General features: G+C 36.5%; 2 protein-coding genes and 1 pseudogene across 3 annotated transcripts; 2 read left to right on the forward strand and 1 right to left on the reverse strand.

The window, feature by feature from the left end:
* Positions 1-817: 817 nt before the first annotated feature.
* LOC147490031 (CDP-diacylglycerol--glycerol-3-phosphate 3-phosphatidyltransferase 2-like) lies at positions 818-9652 on the reverse strand. The gene is made up of 8 exons (XM_086572408.1): positions 9244-9652; positions 7790-8043; positions 4873-4970; positions 4717-4767; positions 4433-4546; positions 1716-1772; positions 1539-1624; positions 818-1396 (listed from the first exon to the last, which is right to left on the reverse strand). Exons 1-8 carry the CDS (start codon positions 9345-9347, stop codon positions 1273-1275), a joined length of 888 nt encoding a protein of 295 aa, XP_086428534.1. The 5' UTR covers positions 9348-9652; the 3' UTR covers positions 818-1272.
* A 9073-nt stretch (positions 9653-18725) lies between these two features.
* LOC147490032 (uncharacterized) lies at positions 18726-25244 on the forward strand. Its single transcript, XM_086573393.1, has 14 exons — positions 18726-18835; positions 18920-19007; positions 19128-19263; positions 19357-19412; positions 21991-22047; positions 22146-22289; positions 22358-22463; positions 22556-22619; positions 22715-22949; positions 23062-23183; positions 23270-23328; positions 23420-23562; positions 24934-25056; positions 25191-25244. The coding sequence occupies exons 1-12, from the start codon at positions 18741-18743 to the stop codon at positions 23470-23472; spliced, it is 1215 nt and encodes a 404-aa protein (XP_086429519.1). The 5' UTR covers positions 18726-18740; the 3' UTR covers positions 23473-23562; positions 24934-25056; positions 25191-25244.
* Positions 19391-21928, forward strand: LOC147490033 (SNF1-related protein kinase regulatory subunit beta-1-like; annotated as a pseudogene). Its single transcript, XR_015202635.1, has 4 exons — positions 19391-19811; positions 19879-20041; position 20400; positions 21363-21928. The product of XR_015202635.1 is annotated as an SNF1-related protein kinase regulatory subunit beta-1-like (transcript).
* Positions 25245-25523: the final 279 nt, after the last annotated feature.

Raw genomic sequence — 25523 nt, forward strand, 5'->3', positions numbered from 1 at the left:
ATTTTCAAATTGTTAGAAAATAGGGCTTTCAAATTTTGTAGATTATGGTTTCAATCGGGTATTTAAAGAAATCAAAATTGTGCATGTTTGAAAATGGTAACTTTATTAAATTGATACATTCAAGTACTTTTAGTTGGTCGGTGAGATTGTAATATGAATGTGCAAATTTAAAAATGGTGTTTTTTTTCAGCTTTTATTAGTTGTGACTTAGTGAGCAGAAGAGTTGAGTTTAAAAATAGGCTAAATCTATGGTGCGCAGGTCGTATGGTATGCTATCAAATCTGGGCCACTCATACCAAAGGGTGCGTGTGTATTACCTGCGCACCATACATCTCGCGCACTGAAGACATGCTCTTAAAAATAATAAACAATAAAGGACAATACCATCTTTGTAAGTCTAGTCAACATGGTTTGTCATTGAGCCCTAATTATAATTATCTGCTGACCATAACTAGAACCAAAATTAAAATGCAATATTGTCCTATGCCATTCTCTGTTCAAAATTTAGGCCGATGCCAGGTTCAAGTTGTAAATAGTTCGAGTTATTTTATATTGGACTTAACTGCTAAGTCCATACTGTTTTCCTGATACCGGCCAACCCAGGCTTGATCACAGACTCTGACTTGTTTTTTTCTTTTGCATTAGAGACTCTTGAGCTTGTTGAATTGGAAACTCTTTCAAGGGAGATTTTTTTCAAGGAGAGGGCGAAGACATATTTTATCCCTGGAGACAGCAGAAATACCTTGCACACGTAATTACCATTTGGTTCTGAATAAAGAATGCAGTCTGTTGGGTTTGCACCTTAGATAAGCATACGTGAGCCTAAAATATAGAACCAAATAAGATAAGGTTCCTACTAATTTGATCGTTAAAATTTCACGTTACATTACTGTTTGTCATGTTCCCATTTGAACATGACCTCGGAAAAAAACAAACAAATCAAATTATTACTAAACAGTTAAAACCACCATTCCTCGATCCCACTATTCAGTCCAAGAATAAATGATTATAATCTATAACACCTATATAAACTTCTAACGAAGTGAATCTAATGCCAACCCAGCTTAAGGGAACAATTTGGCCTATAAGGAGACACCAACCACCTTCCTTTCTCCGCAAGGTACTATAGGGATGAAACTATCTCTATCCGTGCAGATTTCTTGGGAAGACAGATTCCCTTTCAGCATATAAATTACCTAAAAAATGCACTTTTCTAAGATAATCTTTGACTCCGATAGCTCGATAATCGGAAACTCGAGTTGAAGGCCAAACCTATAACTTCAACAATATTCTCCATATCTTTCTCATGTACACAGCCAATGACCAAACAGCAACCCCAGCTGATACATAAAGCAATGTGACGCCAGTAGGAACTAGAATATGCGACCCTACAATACTGTGTATTTCACATGAAATGAAAAGAAAGAGAAACATGTTATAACCATCACTGAAAAAGAGTTTCAATCATTTTTATTTCACATCCTTATAATCTACATAAAATTTTTAGTCAAGTACCATAGATATAGAGGGTTGCAAACCTGTCGTCCCGGGTGGCCAGAAGGATGGTAAGTGCAATCATTTGTGTGGCTGTTTTCCATTTCCCCAAGTTGTTTACAGCAACAGCCTGAAAATGGTAATATTGGGAGTGTTAAATGAAGATGATGTTAAACTTCTTCTCCGACTACCAGAACAGTGCTATGAGTGCAAAAACAAACCTCGAGAACTTTGCCATTCTGAGATGCAGCCCATTCTCTAACTGCAGACATTGTTATCTGTAAAACGGTGCGAGTAAGTACGCCATCATGCAGGAAAAAAATCCAAGCAACCTTGAAAAGAAAATATATTCAAAGGTAATGAAGGGAAACATGAAACTAATTGTGGCAATCTACAAAAAGAAGCCAATGGCGTTCAATGAGATGGCTCCCCTCAATTTCATCTTTTTATTTGTCCCGAATAGTACACTTTTGTTTTCATAATTGAAGAGAAAAAGGTACGTGAATGATAAAAGAGGGATAGTTGCATCTAACATGGATCCAAGATGTCCCAATTTTTCTTTGCGTCCCACCCTAACCAACCCACATTAGAAGTTCACTACTAATAAACCCAGTAACAACGGTAAAAAAGGTACGGTAAGAGACTACATCTCAAGGACCTAGCATGAGAGCCCTCCAAATTTCCATAAGGTCCACAAACCTCATCTTTAAAGTCCTGACATAAGGAAATAACTAAAGACAAACTTTGACCTCAATCATAACTCTACTGATCAATGGCTTGGTCCAAAAAATATCATGTTATCAGTGCTTTTACATGCCAACCAACAAAGTGCAAAGGAAAGAAGTCTACAAAGAAAAATCCAAATCTGCAACAAGCAATGCCTGGCCAAGTATCAATCCAGCCCAAAGCTGAGTTCAGCTGTGCATTGCTTGCAGCCATTTGCAGGTAAACCTGCTCTCATTTTTCTTAAAAACCCGTTCCCCAGATCAATGAAGCTCATTCCTGAAACAATGGGGAGCTGTTTCTTCTTCATTGAAAACTACTTATAGAAGATATATTCATATATCTAAGGATTTGTAGGTTAAAAGTCTTATGGCTGAAAATACTGAAGCAGAAAATGTTGCTTGAATTAACTTATTAGTTTATTATTCTAATTTTCTGTTAGTTAAATTCAAAACTTGTTTCCTCGTGTTTCTTGGTCTAAACGGAAATGATTCACAATATGTTTTGATCTAAAGCCCTTTTGGAAAGTGAGCTTTTATTTATCTATTAGGCCCTAGTGGGCTTTAGTTCCCTATTGGTTTGTAGCTTCATTACTCTTTTTTCTTCTTCAACCCTGCTCTTCTTTACTTGGCCATAAGGGATGTACCTAAGAGGCTAAAACCCTCCCCTCTATACCAACTCCATTTTCTTCCCGGGCAACTCTGCACTAGGTAATACTGGAGTTCAAGTTTCCATTAAAGGAAATGAGTATCCATCCTTTGGGTCATTCTCTCCCTCCACTGCTATAGCTGGTTCCATTTTAAAATGCTTAAAATGAATCATTCAGATCTCGCCCCTTCAAAAAGGAGAGAGATAGATGTCTTTCTACACAAAATCCTTCTACTTCGGGAGTCCGCACTTCTCTCCCTTCTCCCCTCTTCTTGTCTCCAAGACGCGTATCTTACTTTCTGTCTAAATTCATTTAGGGTACTAATGTCCCCTCCAAGGTTTGTACTACTAATGTCTCCTCCAATGCCTCTCTCTACAATATCCTTTATCTTGTATATGTAGTAGTGTAGTACATCTCATCCAACATCTTTTGGTTTTATTACAATATAAATTGCTTACTTTACCCATCAAAATAATATTATGCTCAAAGTGACAAACAATTTGATAGGATCTTGCAAATGCTCGTGGCTTCTCTCAAGATGCTCATATAAAGTTGAATAATGGAAACATAGATGTTTAACGGAAACATAGATGTTTAAGTCCATATAATCTGCAAGTTTCTTGCAAATTAGTTTGTCATACGACCAACAACCATTATCGAAAGAAGTTTAGAGAGAGAGAGAGAGACAACAACCTCGTGGTTGACATGGTGATGTAATCACAATTGCAAATAACGAAATTCCTAGAGTACCTACTGGTCAAAGGCCTACAGCCTTTGAAGGTTTACAATTAAGAAATTAATTCTAATTTGAAAAAGGAAGCCAAAATAAAACCTTAAATCCGTAATTAATCTAACCTAAAAAAAACACCCTAGATTACGTAGAAATATCAGTAAATCCTGATTTTAGAAATCATTAAGAATATAATTATCTATTTGGGAGCTAAATATAAGGATTAGAAACAAACTAAAACACATCACATTGTCTTTTATATTGAAAATAGTTTAAAATTTTTTTTAAATAGTAAGAAGAAAAGAATCTAGGCCCTATCCAATATACATAATAAAGATTTGGCAGTGCATTTTGGTTTTTTCCTATGACTTGTGAAATATATATTTTGAACATCATCTTGGTCTTTTTTATGAGCTATACACTTAGGATATGGTGTTACATTGATAAGTGTAGGGCTGTAGTCATAGAATATATGTTGTTTGATGACACTCTTTCGGTTGCCTAAATTTATTAGAAATTTCATTAGTATATTAACATTGTATTCAAAAAGAAATAACAATCAAAATACTAGGGTTATATGTATATATTTGATCAATTAACAAAAAAAATATTATTTTATTGATATGTCCTCAAACACATCCATCCTAGTTTTTCAAGATTTACCTATCTCTATGTCTGTATCTTGTCGGACACGATACTCATGTTCGTATCTCTGCCTCCTAGATTACAGAAATACAGTTATTATCATGTACCATTCGAAAGTTGAAACATCGGTACGAAAAACTTATTTCTTCTCTACTAGAAAAAAAAAAACACACAAAGGGATAGATAATTACCTCTCTTCCGATGATGGCTATTGAAGGTATAGGCAATAGCCATTGCATCTCTCCGAAGACACCAACTTCCAACGGTTTGGTACACAATAGCACCAATGTTGCAGCAACCATAAGCTGCAATTAATAAGCATTGGAATCAAAGAACAAAAAGTTAAAGAATGATATATACAAATAATTCAGTTTAACAACCCTTCTTTCCATTTTATCCAAAATACTCAGGCCTACACAGAGCTATCAGTTCACCAACAACATATGAATGATCAATGAAACAAGAGTGAACAAACCTTGTCAGCTACAGGGTCCAAAAATGCACCAAATGGTGTGCCTAAACGCATCTGAAACACATGGAAGCAATTAGACCCAGTAATGAAAGATGATATTATGGGAGTGAGAAATCTGGTCACCAAAAACGTGATTTATAGGGGCTAAACATTTGTTACCTTTCGAGCAATGTACCCATCAAGCCAGTCTGTAATAGCCGCAGCAACAAATATACTTGTTGTAACTGTTGTTGCCCACCAACTATTACTATAAAAAGCTAGTAAGCAAAATATAAGAGTCAGCCTTGACAAATGGAAAGAGAAATATACAGGTTTGAAGAAAGTTGCAAGCTTTGATAATTAATTTTAAACTGTGATAAGCACATTAAAATTATATATATACACCCATTTTCTATATTACTTGGTTCATCTAATTATTAATTAATAAGTATGTTTTCACGATTTTACAGGAATAAGAACCAACGTGTTACAAGTGCCATTAAAATCTTGAATTGAAGTTAAGAAAGTGTCCCGGAATGATTGAGCATTTTGGGTCAAAATTTAATTCAATTCAAGCGTCAAGTCTTCATTGGAATTTTGGTATATTAGGTTATTCATTGAATTTTGGTCAGGAAAGGATATAAACTTGAGTGGGCACATGACCAGCAAGGGTGTGGAAGCTTATTTTACTTTCCATTTGATTGGTGCAAGTCACAATAAGAACCTAAACCGTTGGATCTTAGGCTAAAGTCACACATGAGTACAGGAGGAGTGAGTGGATAATGAACTGAATTACTGAACTAAAGAAAAGTTGATGAACCACACTAAAAACCCATGTTCTGGACTTTTTCCTTGCACCTGATTAGACCAGGCCATGTGAACACATTACTCCCCATACCACCCAATCACCTACTCAACCTTTTTCTTTCTATTTTTCATGAACAAAACCGAGAGTCAGTTTCGACTACACATCCCAATCGAACACCACGGCATCACCGACTTTATTCTTTCTCTCCAATTCGATTTTGATCCGGATCAAATTAGGATACGGGCTCATCACATTACTGTCCAGTATATATGCAAAAGAGAAATCAAAATTTGGGGGGTATCTTTTGGAGAGCGCAAGTTAAAACAGACGATTGGGAAATCGGAGGCGAGAACACAACACGAATTGAAGGAGCACATTACGGCGAATTGCAGTTTTCTTTAATGGTTTTTCCTTCTGTACTTTTTGCTGCGAAATCAATTTTTTCTAGCTAATTATAATATAGGGCTCAGATGAAGCCCTAGACTTGTGTAGAATTTCATGTTAACTCGGTTTATTGTTCTCTGAGATAGGGTTTTAATGGATAAATTGATTGGTTTTCATATTTCAATAGAATACTTTCATTGATTACACTTGCATGTTCAATTCAAGTCTTGACTAGTTAAAAGTTAGATTAATTTTCTTTTGAAATCAAAGCATCGGTACTATCGTTTAAATTGAATCTGTGAAAAGTTGTACACCAATCAGACTACATTTTCTAGGGATTCGTAATTTATGCTGAAATTCAATCAAAACTAATTTTTAGAATTGGTAAAGAATAACACGATCACATCTTCGAGCAGTTAAGGGTTACTCTTCCCTCGTGCTCCTTGTTTCAAAAAGAGAAGTTTAAATTGAGTTGATTGTGCAAATCTACAAAAGTCTAGGGTGGATTCAAAGGTCCTAGAATTCTCTCCATTTAATTTCCCAACAAAATTTCCATTGAATTTCCCAACAAAATTTCCATTGCTTTCGAAGAAAATAGTTTAATTATATTTCTTTAGACAGTAGTTAATTCAAATTTGCATAAAAATTATTGTTCAAATTAGTTAAGTAGTATTTTTTTTTTTTTTTTGATTGGTAAGATCGGTAACCTTTGATCTTTTTAAATGAGATCAAAGGAACTCTTTTTGATGTCTTTGGTTAAAGGTATTCGAGCCCCGCAACCTTTGGTATCATCACCCAAAGGTTTACCGACTTTGCTAGCCTTCGGCACTATGGCAAAGTAGTATTCTTTTACTCAATTGTTTTTAAGTAGCAATCTCTCGTGGGATCAACCTGTGGTGTATTATATTTCACGAGAATCAATTATTTTCAAACAGCAAAAGTTATGCACTTGCGGTTTATCTAATGTAAATTAGTCTATAAATTAGATTAGTTTAATTTCCTATCAAACTACGCATCTTAATATAGTCCCTCCCATAAGCACGAAGTTTAGAAATATCAACGTATGATGATAGCACAAGATACAAAATAAAGAAGCATAGGTTACATGAAAAAAGTCAATTGGTTTATCTGATTAATGGACAATCTACTAACTTGCCAGTTGCCACATATTTTGCAAAGCAAGGAGGACTCAACATCTACTACCTACTTTGGTAATAAATAGTTCATCTTATGTAAAATAAATTAAGCAAAGAACAAGTAACGAACAAAGAAAAAGAGGTGATTTCAACGAAAGATTTCTTATCGTACAAAACATTACTTTTTCAATCAAAGTGGCTACCCCCGTGATTTTTGGGAGTGGGAGTGTATGTTTGCTTTTGAGTAATTGTTGTTTTTCCTAGTGTGTTACACAAGAATAATATTACAAAAGCAAAGATCTCCATCGCCATTGTTTCTTACAGAGTATATAGGGTTCATCAATCTAGCTAGACTTGTAGCAGTTACATTAGAAAGATCTTATCCACTAATTCTCTAGGTGCTAAGCAAGTTTCGGTACTGATAACGTGTTAATCAACAAGCTTGAGAATTTACTTCATCTATTGCTTGGTTGATTTTGTAAAATGTACGTTATATCGCTAAGCAAGTTTCATGAATTAATTATTTGCAATTTTACCTTTAAAATTCAGCAAAGCAACACATACACACAAAAGTAAAAAATAAAATAAAATAAAATAGAAATTGAAACAAACAGGCAACAATGCACATCTTCTTTTTCTTATTCTACAATAAATCAATTTCAAACTGTAACCCCAATTGCACAAAAAAAAAAATTAATAAACCAAAAAACAGATCTTGAAGGAAAAATAAAAATAAAATAAACACAGAGAGGGGACAAAGAGCACTTACTAGTGACAAGAAGCGGAATGGCGGCGACGCGAGCGAGCGTTAAAATAGTTGGAAGAGTGAGCAATTTAGTTGGTGGTTGTGAGGAGGGCCGGTCATTATTATCAACCCGGCCTTCTTCCTTGTTATCAGCAGTCCCCATATTTTTACTAGAAAACTGCAATGCAGTGGGTGTGAGCGGAACCGAGGGCTGTTGTATTTGTAAGAAGAATGAAGATGAAGAGGTTATAGTAACAGTAGGAGAAAGAGGTCTGAACCTGCATACATAATCCAACATAAACACCTCCACTTATTAAAAAGGAAAATTTCAGTAACCCAACAAACAATACACCTGTACATTTAAAAAGCCAGACATTCTCCACGGGTTTGAGGTATATTGAAGAAATGATACAATAAGACTAAAATTATGGTTTCTTAACGACCACTACAACCAAATAACGGAATCTCCAATTGGGGGTATATAATGTAAAATTTACACCCCCAACATGAAAAAACCCTCTTCCAATGGAGTGTGAGAACCGATATGTGATAGTTAACAACTAGTAAAAGCGTAGTAAAATTTCCCTTCGTGTTTACATCTTACTTAACAACACAGGGATCACTTGGAACGACGTGCAGTTTAAATACAGGTCTGGACATCATTCGAAGTGACGCCCATCTGTAGCTCTAATAGTGGCGATATGTAAAGTGAGCATGAACGTCACTTGGAGTGGCGTCCCTATTTAAGCCTAACTGAGACGTCATACAAAATGATGACCGTGCTTTAAAATCCAAAATTTGTAAATTTTGCCCATTGGAAACTATCAAGTGTGGATATCTTCATACTACACATTTAGTATGTTTGGGGGGTTGTAAAATCCTAATGCCACCTGTGCGGAGGTATAATTATACACACTCCCATTGGAGACGCCCCTAAGAGGGAAAGTGGGGTGGAGATTAAGATATACAATGCCTAAAAAGAACAAGTTGGTAACTCTTAGTCATCTACTCGATCTGTTATACAGTCATATAAAATGTTTAATCTTTAATAAAGACTTCCTGGTTCCACAGACAGTTTAGTGTTGTTTCTAGTGTAGAATTCTGGTTTCTAATAGAAGGTGTTTGGTTAAATTGTTGAAATGCGTGTAGAGCCATTTAGCACAACTAAGCACAAATTTGAGCTTAATGTTGAGTGCTGGATGAAAGAAGAAAATTCATTCAGCACTCATCCACATTTTAAGTGGTCCACACCCTCATTAATCACTAAACACTCAAAAGTCAAAACAAATACCCCCCTTAATTGTCCAGATTAGAAAACAGCAACATTATTATTAAAAAATTCAATTACAACTACAATGTACATCTCTAAAACTATAGTTACAAAAATAAAGCTTCTGATTTTTATTTTCAATTCAATCCAGAATGTATTTAAACAAAATAAAACTAATAATTTCAATCAAGTAGATCCTGATACATACCTGGATGCAGAAAAACACCTAAAAGAATTAAAATTGTCAAAATTGATATGTGTACGAAGACTAAGCTTGGTTGCAGTACAAAAGGGAGCAAATCTCGAAATCATTCCAATCTAATTTGTTTTCAAAGTGTGAAAAACAATATAAGGATTTCATGAACAGATTAAAAAGAGAGAAAGAGAGGTAGGTTTTGCTACAAATCAAGAAACGGCTAGGGTTTTCAGAAAAGATGATGTCATCAAGATTAAGAGAGAGAGAAAGAGAGAAGTAGGAAGAAGATAGAGAGAGAGTCTAGAAATCAGCCAATCACAACAAAGTCAATGTTTTCCTAATTTTAGAGTTTTGACTTTATCGTATTGGTGGTTCACTTTTGTACGATGTATGTATATATATATATTAGTTTAAAAAAGTCAAACCTAACACTCACAAAGGAGGTTATATATAAGCCATTCACCCTACCTAACTAACGTACGCCAAACCATCTCCACTCTGCCGTATGCAAACCGTGCAAAGTATCTCTAAATAGATTTGGCTGTGTCATTTGATCTTAAAATGCTTACTACCAAACGGTTTTTTTTCATAATATCTTCTTCCATAAAATCCATAAATAACATGGATAGCAAGATACTTTTCCAGATTTGAAACCAGATTGCCTACATAGGGTGGTTGGTTTGCAACACGATCTATTTTCTAATGTTCGATTGGATTTTCCTGGATTTGTTTTGATACATATATATATATAGGTGCCGATGGTACCCAATTATCCGAACCGAACTAAAACCGAAACCGAATGTTTCAGTTCTGGGTCTTAAAAAGTTAGACCCATTTAAAATGTGCCATTAAAAACCAAACCGATAAATAACCAAAACCGTTGAATCGAATAGTACAAAATCTGTGGGTACCCGAATCAAAACCGGAATCGATTATTATGATTTCGATATTTAAAATTTAATATTATATTATATTTAAGATAATCAAACTCATACATTATAATATAAAATATATTTTTTACGTGTAAAGGTCTATTAAATATATATAGCGTAATAGTGAATGTGTATTGTTAAATGTATATTTTATAACTATACGTTAAACAAGTGTATCATAGATCATGTTAATAATAATGTCAACGTGTATATTATGAATTAACTAATACATTTTATATTTATTAACTTATGCACGTGTATATTTAAATATGATATACATGCTTGATATATTGTGGTACACACACTTATTATAAATCAATATATAGTGTTCATGTTAAAAATTAGTGATGAGATGTAATTGTAGACGCATATACTCGCATGTTCGATTTAAAATATGAGTTAATACACGTGTACAAATATATGTGTATGCACGTAAAATATATCAATGTAACAAATATATGTGATTGCACGTGTACATGATCGAGTTAATACAAGGAAACAAATATGCACTACAAGAAAAATGACTTTTGGCCACAGGTACAGATTAGGTTTAGCCACGGTCATCAGCTGTTGCATAATAACCACGGGCTTTAGCCGTGGCTAAAACTTTTGACAGGTGTGGCCAAAGTTCTGTGCGGTTTGAGTTTAATTGGTTTTTTGGCCACGGTCTGTTTCTATAATGAACCGGCCCAAAAATTCGGTCTCGAATGTAAACCGCCACAAATACTCTTCGTTTATCGAAGGGTTTCTTTTTTTCGAGAATACAAAAACAAATACTGTTTTCTCGGTTTTCTTCCATCTCCTCTCTCACGGCAGTGACGCAGACACGCCACCCTCCTCTCTCTCAGGTAACCCTTTATCTGTTTTTTTCTTCTTATTTTGCTAATCTCACTTCGAACATCTCTAATTCACAATTTTTTCGAAAAAAACTTCATCTTTAATCACTAGGTAATTGCTCTTCGTCTTTCCCCTCATGTCTCTCTATCCCCTCTCACAATTCTTGTTTTCTAAGAGTTAGGCTGCGTTTGGTTCACGGAAAATGAGAGAAAAGAAAATGTTTTCCTGGATTCTAAATTCTATTAGGTGTTTGGTAGACCACGGAAAATGATAAACAGAGAAAACATTTTCCATTCAGGGTCACTATTGAGGAAAACAACATCTTTTTTAAAACAAGAGAAGTTGCTTTCCTTTTGTCGGTCGGCCGAGATTTGCTGAAGTTATTTCATCGTCATTGAGAGGAACTAGAAAATCACTCATGTATAGAGTTATCAGGTTTTAGGTGGGGTTTGATCCAGTTGACCAGTTTTTAAAATTGTGAACCAAACAACTAGAAAACACATTCCTCAAAAATGGATTCGCAAATTTGTTTTCGGATTTTCTCTTTCTTTGAGAATCAAAATTCGTTGAACCAAACACAGCCTTAGTGTTTATCAATTTCGATGAAAATGTAGTGTTTGTAAGGTTTGTTTTGTTAAAATTTAGTTTAAATGAAATAATATCACTCATGGTTTATGATATTTGTTGTGAACAGGTTCGGATTATTGTTTTTTTTCATTTACATCAAGGTGAGTTTTTCTCCCATCTCTGGTTTGGTGTTAACTTGAAATGGGTATTTTCTAGAAAAGTTGAAATTTGTTTTGTTTTACTTCTCTTGGTTATAGATAATGTTAGTACTGATTATATCACCAAATGGGGTTGTGTTATTGTTATATGTTAGTCTTGATTCTAAGTTAAAATGGGTTTGTGTTGGTCGTTTGAGTTTTTTAGGTATAACTTTGTGTTATATTGAATACAAGTTAAGATATTGAATACACCTTGCTCTTTGGGTTAACTCAAAATTTGCTAATGTGGGCGGTATAATTATATTTCTTCTAGATAACATCCTACTTGGTTGCATATGATATCATCTTTGTTGTTACTGTTCTTTATCTAGTTTCAATTTATTTTTTTAAGTGAGAATGTAGTTTGTTTTTTCGTATGCATGCCTCAATCTATCCATTTTTTTGTGTGCTTCCAATTTATTTGAATTTATGGGTGCAACTAGGTTAGATTGATTGTTGGATGTAGTACTTGTGCTATTTTAGTCTCTCCCAGTGATGGAGTTAGTTATTTACTTATGTGGTGGTCTATTATGTGTATGGTTTACCTGCCATTGTATTTTCAGTTCTAACTATTTTTTATTTATTCATATTGCAAGAACTACAGTATGGAGGGGTTTGAGGTGATAGATAAAAGTTGGATTGATCTACCAAAAGAGGACGATCGTTTTATTCATGGTGTTAATCAATTTGTCCAATTTGCAAGGGATAACTGTCACCACAAGGATGTGATCCCATGTCCATGTGATAAGCTGTAGAAATAGGGTCGAAAGCACTAACCCATGAGGTGGTCACATTGCATTGTTACCAAAAGGCTTCTACAAACGGTATACATTTTGGAGAATGCATGGAGAAACAAGTCAACCACCAAGTGTGGCATTTGAAAGGGTGGAAGGTCAAATTCCACTAATTTTGAGGTGGGAGGGACTTCCCCTTTTTTGAGGAGAATGTTGCATTGAGATTGTCGTTAGAAGAACTTGGCGGTGATAACTTGGATCTTTGTTATTGAACAATGTTCAACGGATGGTGCTTTCGAGGAATAGTTGAGGAAGATCCTATAGTTGAGGAAGAGCCCCGACACAATTGAGTCCGATAATTTTCGTGAGGCTTTGAGTCCCTTATATCCCGATTGTGAGGACTTTACAGTTTTGAAATTTGTCGTCAAGTTGTTTTAGGTTAAAGGTTACACATGGGTGGGATGGACAAAAGAGTTTTATGGGACTCCTCGAATTACTTCGTGTGTGGCTTTTCCACGTGACAACAAGACTCAGGAGAATACTTATAGGGCAGAAAAATTATTAAAAGAGTTGGGCCTAAAATATGAGAAAATTGATGCTTGCCGAATGATTGCATGCTATTTTGGAGAGATGATGATTGGAGGGATACTTGTACTACGCGTGTGGAGCGTCGAGGTACAAATATCCGATATCGAACAAAGGAAGAAACATATTAGGATTCCAGCAAAGATACTTCGATACTTTCCAATTACGGATAGGTTAAAGAGGTTGTATAGTGTACCATGGGTGGCAAAGGAGATGTGTTGGCACTCGGAAAATCGATTGAAAGGTGGAGAGATGGGGCATCCAGTTGACTCATCTAATTGGAAATTAATTGATCGGAAGTATAAGGACTTTTCAGCTGAAGCTCGTAATGTTCGATTAGGACTAGCCACATATGGTTTCAATCCTTTTGGAACTTGTGGCACATTATCTGGCCAGCTTGGCCTCGTAATGTGTGTTGCCTATAACCTTCCTCCTTGGCTTTGCATGAAACCAAAATTTACCATGCTCTCTTTACTCATCGAAGGGCCACGACAGCCAGGAAAGGATATCGACATATATTTACAGCCTCTAGTTCGTGAATTACAATCTTTGTGGAATACCGGGGTGATCGTGAAGGATGCAAACATAGGCAAGATGTTCAATATCGTGCAGTTTTGTTATGGACTATCCATGACTTTCTGCGTTAGGTAATATATCCGGTTGTAGAACCCATGGCAAATATGCTTGTCCCGTTCAGGGCCCAAATACCTCTTCATTGAGACTCCAACATGGCCGAGAAATTTGCTTTACATGGATAGTAGGCGATTCTTGCCCTCCTCGGATGCTAGTAGGATGGACACTAGACCAAGCACTTTTAAAAAGATGAAGAGCTTAGAGAACAGCGACCTTTGAGATTGACCGGTTGCAAGTTGAACAAATGACACGAGAATCTGAAAATGCAATGGGGTAAGGGCAAAGAGAAGGAAAGGGGAATGGAAAAAGAAAAAAAAAAAAGGGAAGGGCGGTAGAAAACAAAAAGAGGACAACGGGGATGGGACATGCTTTTTCAAACAGTCAATATTATTTAGGCTTCCATATTGGGAGAGAGCTTTTATCCGCCACAACTTGGGCGTTATGCACATTGAAAAAAATGTTTGTGAACTCCTGATTGCTATGATGTTGAACACAAAAGGAAAAACAAAAGATAACGCCAATGCACGCAAAGATTTGCAACTTCTTGGGATTAAAAGGAAGTATTGGTTGAGTGATCAAAATGGCAAGAAGGTTATGAAGCCTGGGGTGTTTTGGCTTCGAGCGGAGGAGAAAAAGTTGTTCCTTGCGAGCTTAAGAGATCTCAAAGTACCTGTTGGGTTTAGTGGTAACTGGAAGAATATTGTCCAAGGCGGTGCGAAGGATTTGAGTGGAATGAAGTCTCATGATTATCACATTTTGATGCAACATTTGCTTCCAATGCTAATCCAACTTGCATATCGAGATAGGAAGGAAGTCCGACATGTGATCTTGAGTATTTGCACATTTTTTCGTGCGTTATGTTCTAGGAGACTTGATGTTGACACTTTACATGCACTTGAGAGGGGTATGGTCAAGACTTTATGTGAGCTTGAAAAAATTTGTCCTCCATCGGTATTTGTAATAATGATGCATCTACCTATTCACTTAGCGTATGAGGCTCGTATGTGTGGACCAGTATTCTATCGTTGGATGTATTTGTTTGAGAGGTAATTCTAACTAATAAGATTGTTTACTTAGCTTCATGGTTGGTTTCTGTTAAGTTATTATGTTATAAAATTCTTAATTTTGTGAAGGATGATGAAGGTCTACAAGGATTATGTTACAAACAAGGCACGTCCTGAAGGTTGTATCGCGGAGCGATACTTGAAAGAGGAAACCATGAACTATTGCACTGGTTACAAAGGAGGGAATAGTCTTCTCCAGAAGCTTGAGCGAAAGTCTAGTGGTGAAGAAGTAATACCATCAGATGTGTTTGATAGTGAATTTGATGGGGCTGATGAAGTTGGCCCAGTTGGTTTGGGTCATACTTATCATTTGGTAGGTGTTGAATATGAGCAAGCACGCAATTGGGTACTGAAAAGCCATCCAAGATATGATTGGTGGTACACGTATGTATTTCTAAATTTTAAAAGTTGAAATTATAACTTCTATATACTTAAATAGACTATTGCTTTAACTAATACATATATTTATAAACGTAATATCCTATTCAGGGGAGTACATTTGCAGATTTGGAAGCCCGTAGGCAGGCAGGTGAGGGAGGAAGGCAGGCCAATATAGGGTGTCCATGGACGATGAGTTCATTCCTTGGTTGAGAAGACAGCCTGAGTTTGAAGACATGGAGGAAGATTCTTTCAAAAATATAGTGGTTGGACCAGTGAGCTGTGCCATGGCGTATAAGAAGTATTGTGTCAATGGTTTCCTCTTCATTACAAAAGACTATCAGGAGAATAAGAGGAACCAAAATAGTGGTGTTTGCACAGAGTGTCCAACTACATTCCGGGCTAGCGCGAAGGATAAGAACCCAGTAGAAGATGTTGCAGAATATTATGGTGTTCTTACGAATATCATTCAGTTAAAGTATCGAGATGGGTACCAGCCTGTTTTGTTCAAGTGTGAATGGGTTAAACTTAGACATGGTGTGAAGCTAGATGTGGAAGCGAACCTTAAGTTGGTAAATTTGTCAAATCAAATTAGTTCGGATAATATGAGTGACGAACCATTTATTCTTGCAGATAAAGCTTCTCAGGTTTTCTACTCTAAAGATCCAAAGGATCCCGACTGGCATGTGGTTTTGGAAGTCCCAAGAAAGGTGTATTGTGATCAAGATGAAACATGTCTTCTATCTGATGATCCAATTGAAGTTGATCCTTCTTATGCGGAGCCTAGTAACCTTGAACCATCCACAGATGATCTGATTTTTAACGATCCAGACGATATGTTTGTGGTTGTTGAAGACACTAGGAGGAAGAAAAGACAAAAAATGAATTAGTTCACTTGAACTAAATGCTTATCTGCATTAACTATGTTTGAATTTTGAATACCTGTGTTTGATTTTTCAGGTTACACAATTATAAATGGATATCATGTTTTCTGATTTGTTTTGATAGATTAAATGTTATGCAATATCTGTGTTTTGATACATCATGTTTTAGATACTTGAAAAATGCATGTTTTGAATATTAAGAGTTTCTGGAACTTGTTACAATATGTACAGCATGGGAACTCCATCTCCTTCATGGGAACTCCATCTCAAAATAACTTGAACTTGTGGTAGGAATTTTGATTTTGTCTAGGAGGGCGACATGGAGCGTGGAATTAATTATGGTAAGAATTTTGAATTTTGTCTAGTTATGTGTTGTACTGGAGTAGATGGAGCATCTGAACTTTAATGTATACTAATTGACAAGTTTACTATGTACTTACAGATAGGACTCCATCTACTCCAGAATCATCCAATGCTCCTAAGGAGACTAGAGGTAAGGCAAAAGGAATGTCGGATACACCAAATACGAAGAAAAAAGTTTGGTTAACATTGGACCATCTTGAACAACCATGTCACCCTTTAGCAGAGGTAAGTAGGTTTTCCTCTGAATGTGGTGTACTTGTACGGCGTGATGTTCGGATATGCTATGATACTTTTCCAACCGCGCTGAAACATACGTTAGTAGACATCTTTGAAACATTGGAAACCAGCTTCAGGTTTGTGGGACGTCCTAGCATCAATACGACATACACTAAAAAAGTCTTGGGTGAGGCATGGAGGCGTCATAAGAGCACCTTGTATAAAAACTTAGTTAAGGGCAAATCTCTTACTATTGTTAAACAAGGACCAGCTCCAGAAGGTGTCAATCTTGAAGATTGGCGGGTTTTTGTTGATATTTGCAACACTGAAAAATTCCAGGTTATCTAATCATTAGTTTATTAGTTGTGAATCTTATATGTATATTCTCTTATATATTGTTTTGTATATATAGGCTGCTAGTGAAAGGAACACTATAAAACCGGTCAAAACAAAAGCTCCCTCGCTATGCGTTGGGAGGACACCCACCCAAATTATTCGACAAACAGATTGCTAAGGAAACGAGAACAAAGCCGACCCATATGGTTGCTAGGCCTGAATCTTATATCCGGATACACAAGAGGAAAACTCCATGCAATGTAAACGGTTGAGTGGGAGGTAAGTGTCATTTTCCCTGGTGGGAGGGATTGTTGGTAGTAAGTTATTTAAGTTGTATCAAGGTTTGATTGCAGTCTTGAGCTTTAGTGTAATACTTTACTTGGTAAGATCAGTATTATGGTTTCACTCCGTTGTGTTGAATAGGAGAGGATTAATGAGGACATGTCCGCAAATTCGTGGTCTCAAATGACAATCACCGACAATGCCGTGTGACAAGGGTATGCAAATTAGGATGTCGGTAGTGCATTAAATGTTTGTGCTATATTGTAGGTAAAATGAAATGTGTTTGGATACTGGTGGTTGGCAAAGATAGCGGGGGGGCGATGTCGGGCTATGGGTCCAGGGGTCAACAAAAAAAGCAATGAAGAGCATGGAGCCTATTTTGGATCAAAACTATCACTTGGCGAGAAGAAAACTCCAAGCTATGGAAGGAGACTCGAACAAACCAAATGAATTTTGCTATGCAATTAGAAGAGATTAGGTCAACGATATTGAGGCAACAAGAACCATCCACGACCAACTCTTTTGGAACTTCCAGTAGTATACCTCGCTCCAGTAATGCAACCTCGGTATGCGATTGTCTCTTTTAATGCTTAACTTAAGCCTTTGTAAGTTGTTTGATCTTTTTATATCCAACACCTTTGTTTTTCAGCGGAAACCTCAAAGATTGGCAAAAGAAGTTAACTTACTTGGTGGTTGGCCTCTTGACATTGTCGCAACTGGATGTGTTAAAGAAGTTGACCCCACCTACAAGTTCCATGAAAGGTGCTTGGGAGAGAGATCTTACTTAGTTTACGTTGATGAAGTACATGCACAAGATCTTTGCTCTACCATGCCCCATGATGCATGGTGTAAGAATCTAGGAGAGAGTTGCCCAGAAATGTTATATGGCCCAAGTCATGTGTTGAGTTTCTGTCATCTACATCGCGGTCTTGAATAAGTTTACTATACTTTTTTTTTGTTTATGATACATGCCTATGGGCATGTTTGACTATGTTATCTCTTTTGCTATTTTGAAACGCGTTTCTATGTTCATGTCCAAGCTACTACCAAACTGGTATCATATTTTTTTATTCAATGTAATACTTGTCTTATTTTGCTAATATCAATGTATTGAATGTTTGCTTTCTCTGTTTTTGCTAACCCATTTTTAACTCCGCCAATGCAAGTAAACTTTACGTTTGCATTTGCATTGCCGGTCCCAAGCCCAGAAAAAGGAGGAGGGAGAAGTGGTGTATAATATGTTTCTCTTTGTATTTAATTCTGTTTATTTTTCTCTGGGCTGCAGGGAAGAGCTACCAAGAGGTACAAGGGCAACCAATATCACTGTTATCCCTTCGCTAATGGCAGGTCCATCTATCACTCCTAATGTCCCCAGTAGCATCTGCCTAGCCATGTCATTGATCACAGGTCTGCATTCCAATCCAGTAGACTTGTGTGCTCATATATGATTTCCTTTTTGCAGTTTAACTCTATCAAATGCACAAATACGAATATCTAACAAATGATATACTCTATTTTGAAGACACCACCCAAGAAGATTACCATTGGCCAAAAGAAGTCATTTGATGCGCTTGGGACTACATCAACCCAGCCAAGGTACTCATTGCATTCTCTTTTAATATATATTTTTAATTTTAATTTTTTTTAATCATATGAACTGTTTTATTTGGTATTACATAGTAAGAAGCAAAAGGTATCTGGGGCACTTTCTGATCAAAGCATCAAACAACTAAATGATGTAACTGCTGTCAGTGGAGTTAATCTAAGGGTATATATCTTTTACATTGCTCTTTATGTTATATTATACTCTGTTTGACATTTTGGGTATCTAAAATGGTAACAATTGTGTAATCTGTGCAAGTTTTGTTATTTTATTTATCATGTTTAGGAAGAGGAAGAGCAGCTATTTTCTGGCCCTAAGGATGAAGGTCGAACTTCTGAAGCAACTAGAAGGGTTGTTCAAGAAGAGGAAGAACGGCTTGTATTGCAAAAAATCCCTTTACAGAGAAAATTGGCAAAAATCAGTTTAGACCCTATACTTTGTTAAGAGCCATTCTTGTTATTATCTTGTCAAATATCTTGTCATGACTGACATTTGGGTCCCCTTTTTTTGGCAGTGTCTAAATCTGGTATAAAAAGTGTAAGCAAGGATGTGGAGCGTTGTTTGCCACTGGTAAGATATTAGCAGCAGAAGAAGAAGAGATTTGATGGGGAATACGAATGGGAGAGAAGAAGGAGATAACGAGGAAGATCCTAATCGCGGATCCATCGATACGGATGATTATGAAGTCGACGGCCTTCCCCTGCCTTCCGATTCAATGTTGGGTGCTTCCAACTCACCTCCTTCGAGCCCGAGACCTTCCAGATCTCCTCTCATGTTCGCTCCTCAGCTTCTAGTGGCTCCCCTACAAAGAGGAGGTGATGCCCCACCCACTTTCAATCACATCTGGATGAACGACCCACACAATTCTCTAGACGCACCACAAGAACAAGGGATTCCTACCTTGATCACATGGACCTTTGGTGGTAACACTGTTGCTGTCCAAGGATCTTGGGACAATTGGACATCAAGGTACTCTTTATCCTCAATATCCAAACTAGACCGTAAACCTTTTTCTTACTATAATCGGTTTCTGCAGGAGGATACTGCAGAGGTCAGAAAAGGACCACTCCATTCTCCTGGTGCTTCCATATGGTATATATTAGTACAGGTTCCTTGTGGACGGCGAGCGCAGATACATACCTGATCTTCCTTGCATAGCTGATGATACGAGCCTTGTTGATAATCTTCTTGATGTGCATGTAAGTTTTTTCTAAAAAAAATTATTATTCATGATCTGCAATCTTTTGATTGCAGTATTATGCATGTGAACCGGTTCAACTCTGCTTTAGGAACTCATGATTAGTGAAATCGGGGATCAGTCTTCTAGGCGATACACTAACTTTCATAGCACAGATTGGCTTTTAATTGAGAGCTTTCAAATTCGTCAATGTTCCCTCGCATCAGTGGAAGCATACATGCATATCATGCTTTATCTTAGCTGCAGACGTTCCTTAAGTTAGCCCTCACAATGAACTTTTTGGTGCTACCTCATAATTGACCCTCACAAGAAAGCTAATGGCTACTGCATATCTATTAAGTATTTAGCCCTTTTGAGAGGGTTTACGAAGACAAGGGTAAATATTATTTGTGAAAAAGGACTTAAGTATAAAGTCAGTTTAGGAAATAATTCTACTAATACCATAAATTTAGCTTTAAATCTATGACGAAACAAACATGTCAGATAGTGGACAGACTATTTGAGTATATGTAGTTCGATTTTGATTATATTTTTTTCTCTGCTGATCTGAAAATCAATTTTCTAATGATGCATCTTTAATGTACCTACTAGATGGTTTTGATAGAACAATAGTCATTATAGAATGCAGCACACTCTTTTACTTGGTCCCTAGTGATACTAATTACATCAAAAGTGTGCCATTTAGAGAATGTATTGAATCAATTTGCTGGATTGAGGGGGTGTACACAAGATTTGGTTGGGAGGTACAGTAATGCTCTAAACAAAATTATACCTACTGTACCTGGAATCATGAAGTGTAACACATCCGTTCAGTGTTAATATTCCTAGGACAGAACATGATGAGTTGTCATTCTGAGATGTATATAGAAGATAGATTTTTGTTTATCTACATTTTACAAGCGTCTGCTAGATACTTCAATTCTTAGAGGGACGGCTTTAATAGGAAACTTGTACTCTACAACTCTAGCCTTTATTTCAGGTTAACTAAAGATGGAAACCAACTTTAACCTCTAAATCCTAACCTGTAGAAGACCATGAGGAGAAAAGGGGTTTAACAATGAAAATATTGTGGCATTATCTTTTGCTCTATGTACTAAACTTTGCTCTTTTTGTTGTCTGTACTAAGCCTTGGAGGTTGGTATCATTACTTGTTTTTCTTTGTTGGCATATATAATGGGTTTTTCTCCGCCATTTGTAAAAAGTAGTTTTTTTTTGTTCTTTTTCTGTTTCTCCTAATTACTGCTTTACATGTCTTTTTTGTTCTTTTGAAGACTCTAGCATCAACTATTTTTCTATAAAGTTGCTTGTCACTGGTTGTCAAGATTATGTGCCCGAGAATTTCGAAGGCATTGCTGAATTTGAGCCTCCTCCCTCACCAGAGCTATGGTCACACATTCCCAGGGGACGAGGACTTTGCGAAAGAGCCGGTGGCTGTTCCACCCCAGTTACACCTCACGTTACTCGGTACACAGAACGATCCTGAACCATCTACAAAGCCTCAACATGTTGTTCTCAACCATCTTTATATAGACAAAGGATGGCCTTCTCAATCTCTGGTTGCTCTTGGGTTTACTCACAGGTTTCAGTCCAAATATGTCACTGTAGTCCTATACAAGCCTCTTAGAAAATGAAGAAATGGACTCCCCCTCCTCTCCAAAATTCCCTCTGGCACTATCTGTAGATAGCAGTTTCATGTTAGGTAGGAGATCCTGTAATAGATCGACTTTTTTCTGTTTAATCTCGTATCTTACAAATTTTTTTGTTGCATCTCTTACTCCTTATTCTTGAAGCATATTTCTTTTGTTTTTCTAACCAAGTTATGTATCTTGGGCTTGTTTGTTTTGAGTACTATTAAAGGAAAAATAAAAAAAAAAAAAAAGATATTAGCATACAGATTTAGGTTTCATATTTTCTTATGGTTATGTAATCTTGATGTGATTGGGTTTCCAGTGCTTGGAGGAGAGGTTGCGAGGATTGATCAATAATTTAGTAAGAGTATCAAAACAGGTCAGTTACATGTTATGATTTCACTGTCTTGGACAATTTATATATCTTTTTTACCGGTTAAAATAAACTACTTGTTTCTTCACTTTTTAAATTTGTAGAGAGTTGATACTGAGAGGTCAAGACATCGAACTATTATCACCTCAGATGTTAGACGTCAAATTTTAGTCATGAATCGGAAGGCCAAGGAGGATTGGGAGAAAAAACAGTCTGAGGAAACTGAAAAGATCCGGAAAGTTAATGAAGTAAGTATCTAGTTCAGACAAATTTGGGTTATGAAGTTCCTTTATGTTTCTAATTTCGTTTATGGAAGTTCCTTTATGTTTTTAATTCCGCAACCCGCGCCCTTGAATCCATGTTGAAGGAGTGCTCCCCTAAAAAGTATGCCGATCTTCAAAAGGCCATCCACACCTATTTAGGTTGGTATTCATTTATTATTTATGTCAACTTATTTAATATTCCTTCTTTCTTTATTACATCATATCATATCATATTTTTGCATGTCTTGCAGACAGTACCAAGGAAACCACTTCAACCGACACGAATCAAGCAGCATCTTCACCTGGAAATGCGAGGTACATACATTCTTACCAATATATTTTTTTAAACCTTCTCTGTTTATATTTAAATTAACTGGTAATTTGTCTTCTGCAATTTCTGCTTCACTTAGTTCTTCCGATGAACCCCCCATCCCAAATACAGATGGGTCACACTCAATCCCAGATACTACCCAAGGGACTGATGCTGCTAAACCAGTGGAAAGTGCTAGAGCTATTACAACTGCTTTAGCTAGTGCTGGACACACATTACAAGGGGATCAGGTGGAGCTTGTCTTACACCCACTTAGACTTGCATTTGAAACCAAGAATTTAAAACTCCTGGAGCCTGCCCTTGATTGTCTTCATGTACGTTTTTCATCTCTTTCAATCTGTAACTTGGACTTTGTGTCATTCTTTCTTTCAGTAAATCTTTTGGCTACCTTAGTCTGATGCAGTTGCTGAATGACTGTATCTACAGAAACTCATTGCTTATGATCATTTAGAAGGTGATCCTGGACTGGATGGTGCTAAAAATGCTTCACTATTTACGGACATTCTGAACATGGTTTGTGGTTGTGTTGATAATTCTTCGTCAGATGGGTACGTTGGAGATTTCCCAGTAATTTTCACAACATTTCTAGCTTGTACATGCTTCTTACTTTTGCTGACTGAATTTGTATTTGCAGTACAATTTTACAAGTGCTGAAGGTGCTTCTTACTGCTATAGCATCACACAAGTTCAGAGGTATATTCGAGGGGTTGAACGAGAAGTTGCTTTCATTTTTTGTTAATTTTGGAAAATTAAACTCTTGTCTTGTACATTCTTACTGCTGTAGCATCACACAATTTTGGTTTTTCTATGGCATTCAAAGCCTTCAGTGTGGAATAACAAGTACTCTAAAATTCACAGATGGGCATGAAGGAAGAGAATGATGAAGTTACGACCAAGACTAGGCTTTTATCTCTTGAGCTTTTACAGGTTAGTCCTATGGCCTTCACTATTATCCTGTGCATATCATTGCCTCTTTGTTCATGAGATAAGCTACTTCACATTTAACAAAAAATTGTCTTTATGATGAGTGAGCATGACTCACTAAAGGAACACTTCATTGAAGTCAGTTAAGTTCGACGATCAGTTGATCACATCTCATAATTGCACCTCTTCTTTTACTTCGGACCTCAACCATGATCAGTTTATGGGAAAGATTTATGCTTACGTGTTTCAGGAATGACTTGACTTTTCGCCTAAATCTCATCAATAGGAACTTAGAAACGTACCTCAAAATTGTCAATTGCAACTTGCAAGACACCAATTTCCTCTGGTATCATCAAAATCTTAAACTAGCGCCTTTACCATACGAGAGGTTACTAATGCATCCATTCCTAACGTTTTTCTTATAAGAAGATTAGATAAACCGCACCACTTAGGCACTTAATGATGTATGCATTCTCATTTTCATTTTCTCGTTTCCATTTTCACTTCACCAGCTAGTCTTCTCTGTAAAACGAGAAAATTTTCAATGTACAAGCACAATGCACTGATGGGTGGTGACCACATTGAATGATCTGGTATACACCTAACATGACAGTTTGGTACATTTTCTGCTAAAAGATACTAAATTAGGTAGGCATTGGAAAGGTAAATAAAAATGTGCCAAGTCCCAGTGCCTAGTGGTGCTACTGGCTGATGTAGAATGGAAGCTTGTCACCGTTGAGAATGTTTCAACTACTAGATGCCCGTTCTCTGTGGTAAAATTTAAGAGAGACATTTTGGAGTAGTTTGCTTCTTCTTGTATATCTTTTGCCTCTCTTGTTTCCTGTTTTCCCTGTTCCTAATTAATGGTGTCGGCCAACTTGGTATCAATGAACATGGCACACCGAATTACCGATGTAGATACGGGCGTACTGCATCAGTACAGGAGGGTGAATTTTCTTAAGAATTTTTTTCACCATTGCGTTGTGCTTTAGACCTTATTCGGGAGATAGGATGTGAAAAAAAAATACTATATGTTTGTTTACACCACTCATTTGTTGGCCAAACAATTATCACATGATCATTTTGCAAAGAACAAAAAATCAAGTGTCTTCTGTTGTTTGATGTCATGAGTGAAGTTGCTTCTTCTTTGTGGTATGTATCATTAAAAGAATGCATTGAAAGCAGCAGAGTTTCAAAGACCAAGGATATAAGCTTTATAGATTTTGCTTTAGGATCTGCACAAGGCCTAGGATCTTCAAGCATATGTCCTACGGATTTAGCTACCACACTGGTTCTCTTTCTTGTGGAAGTGTTTGGTTCTTTATGAATGCATGATAAGGTTGGTATATGATTAAAATATATATGTTTTTGCAGAGTTTATTGGAAGGGGCTAGTCATTCTTTTACGAAGAATTTTCATTTCATTGACTCAGTAAAAGCGTATCTTTCTTATGCCTTGTTACGTTCGTCTGTTTCTCAATCCTCAGTTATATTCCAGGTAACCTTCATGTTTCAGGTTTTGCCTTCTTTTCTATTTTTATGCTTGATGCTTTGTGATTTATTCCAATGGTACTAATTAGATTTTTCACAATATGCAACTGGAATCTTCACTGTGCTTCTGCTACATTTTAGGGAAAGCCTTAAAGTAAGTATGCATTGTTTCAGGAGCTCTTGTGGGTCTACTAAAAACTCGGTAACGATGGCGTGTTTGGGACACTTCTTGTCATATGGGGCCTTGTCAAGGAAGGGTTTCTTGGGAAACACGTGAATACTGATCCCGCAAAAGCATGTTGATTGTGCTAGTATGTGCTTTCATTTGTATAAAGTATGATGTTAATAAAATTGTTAAAAGTAGTCCGCTCGACCCTTGGTGAAACCCCTGCAAAGATTCTTGTGGGTTTGATTGAAATGATAGAATTTTGTATGACCTGCAGGTGTGACGCAAATTGTATGAATTGTATATAT

This window comes from Coptis chinensis, chromosome 7, assembly GCF_015680905.1.
Source record: "Coptis chinensis isolate HL-2020 chromosome 7, ASM1568090v1, whole genome shotgun sequence".
In the NCBI taxonomy this organism is placed as follows: domain Eukaryota; kingdom Viridiplantae; phylum Streptophyta; class Magnoliopsida; order Ranunculales; family Ranunculaceae; genus Coptis; species Coptis chinensis.

Coding starts and splice junctions, on each gene's coding strand:
- LOC147490031 (XM_086572408.1), bottom strand. CDS start 9,347: ATGATTTCGAGATTTGCTCCCTTTTGTACTGCAACCAAGCTTAGTCTT. Junction 8,044..9,243: donor AGGTGTTTTTCTGCATCCAG/GTATGTATCAGG, acceptor TTATGTATGCAG/GTTCAGACCTCTTTCTCCTA. Junction 4,971..7,789: donor CATTCCGCTTCTTGTCACTA/GTAAGTGCTCTT, acceptor TTTGCTTACTAG/CTTTTTATAGTAATAGTTGG.
- LOC147490032 (XM_086573393.1), top strand. CDS start 18,741: ATGATATACTCTATTTTGAAGACACCACCCAAGAAGATTACCATTGGC. Junction 19,413..21,990: donor TGGAGCGTTGTTTGCCACTG/GTAAGATATTAG, acceptor TTGGGTTTCCAG/TGCTTGGAGGAGAGGTTGCG. Junction 23,329..23,419: donor AGCATCACACAAGTTCAGAG/GTATATTCGAGG, acceptor TTACTGCTGTAG/CATCACACAATTTTGGTTTT.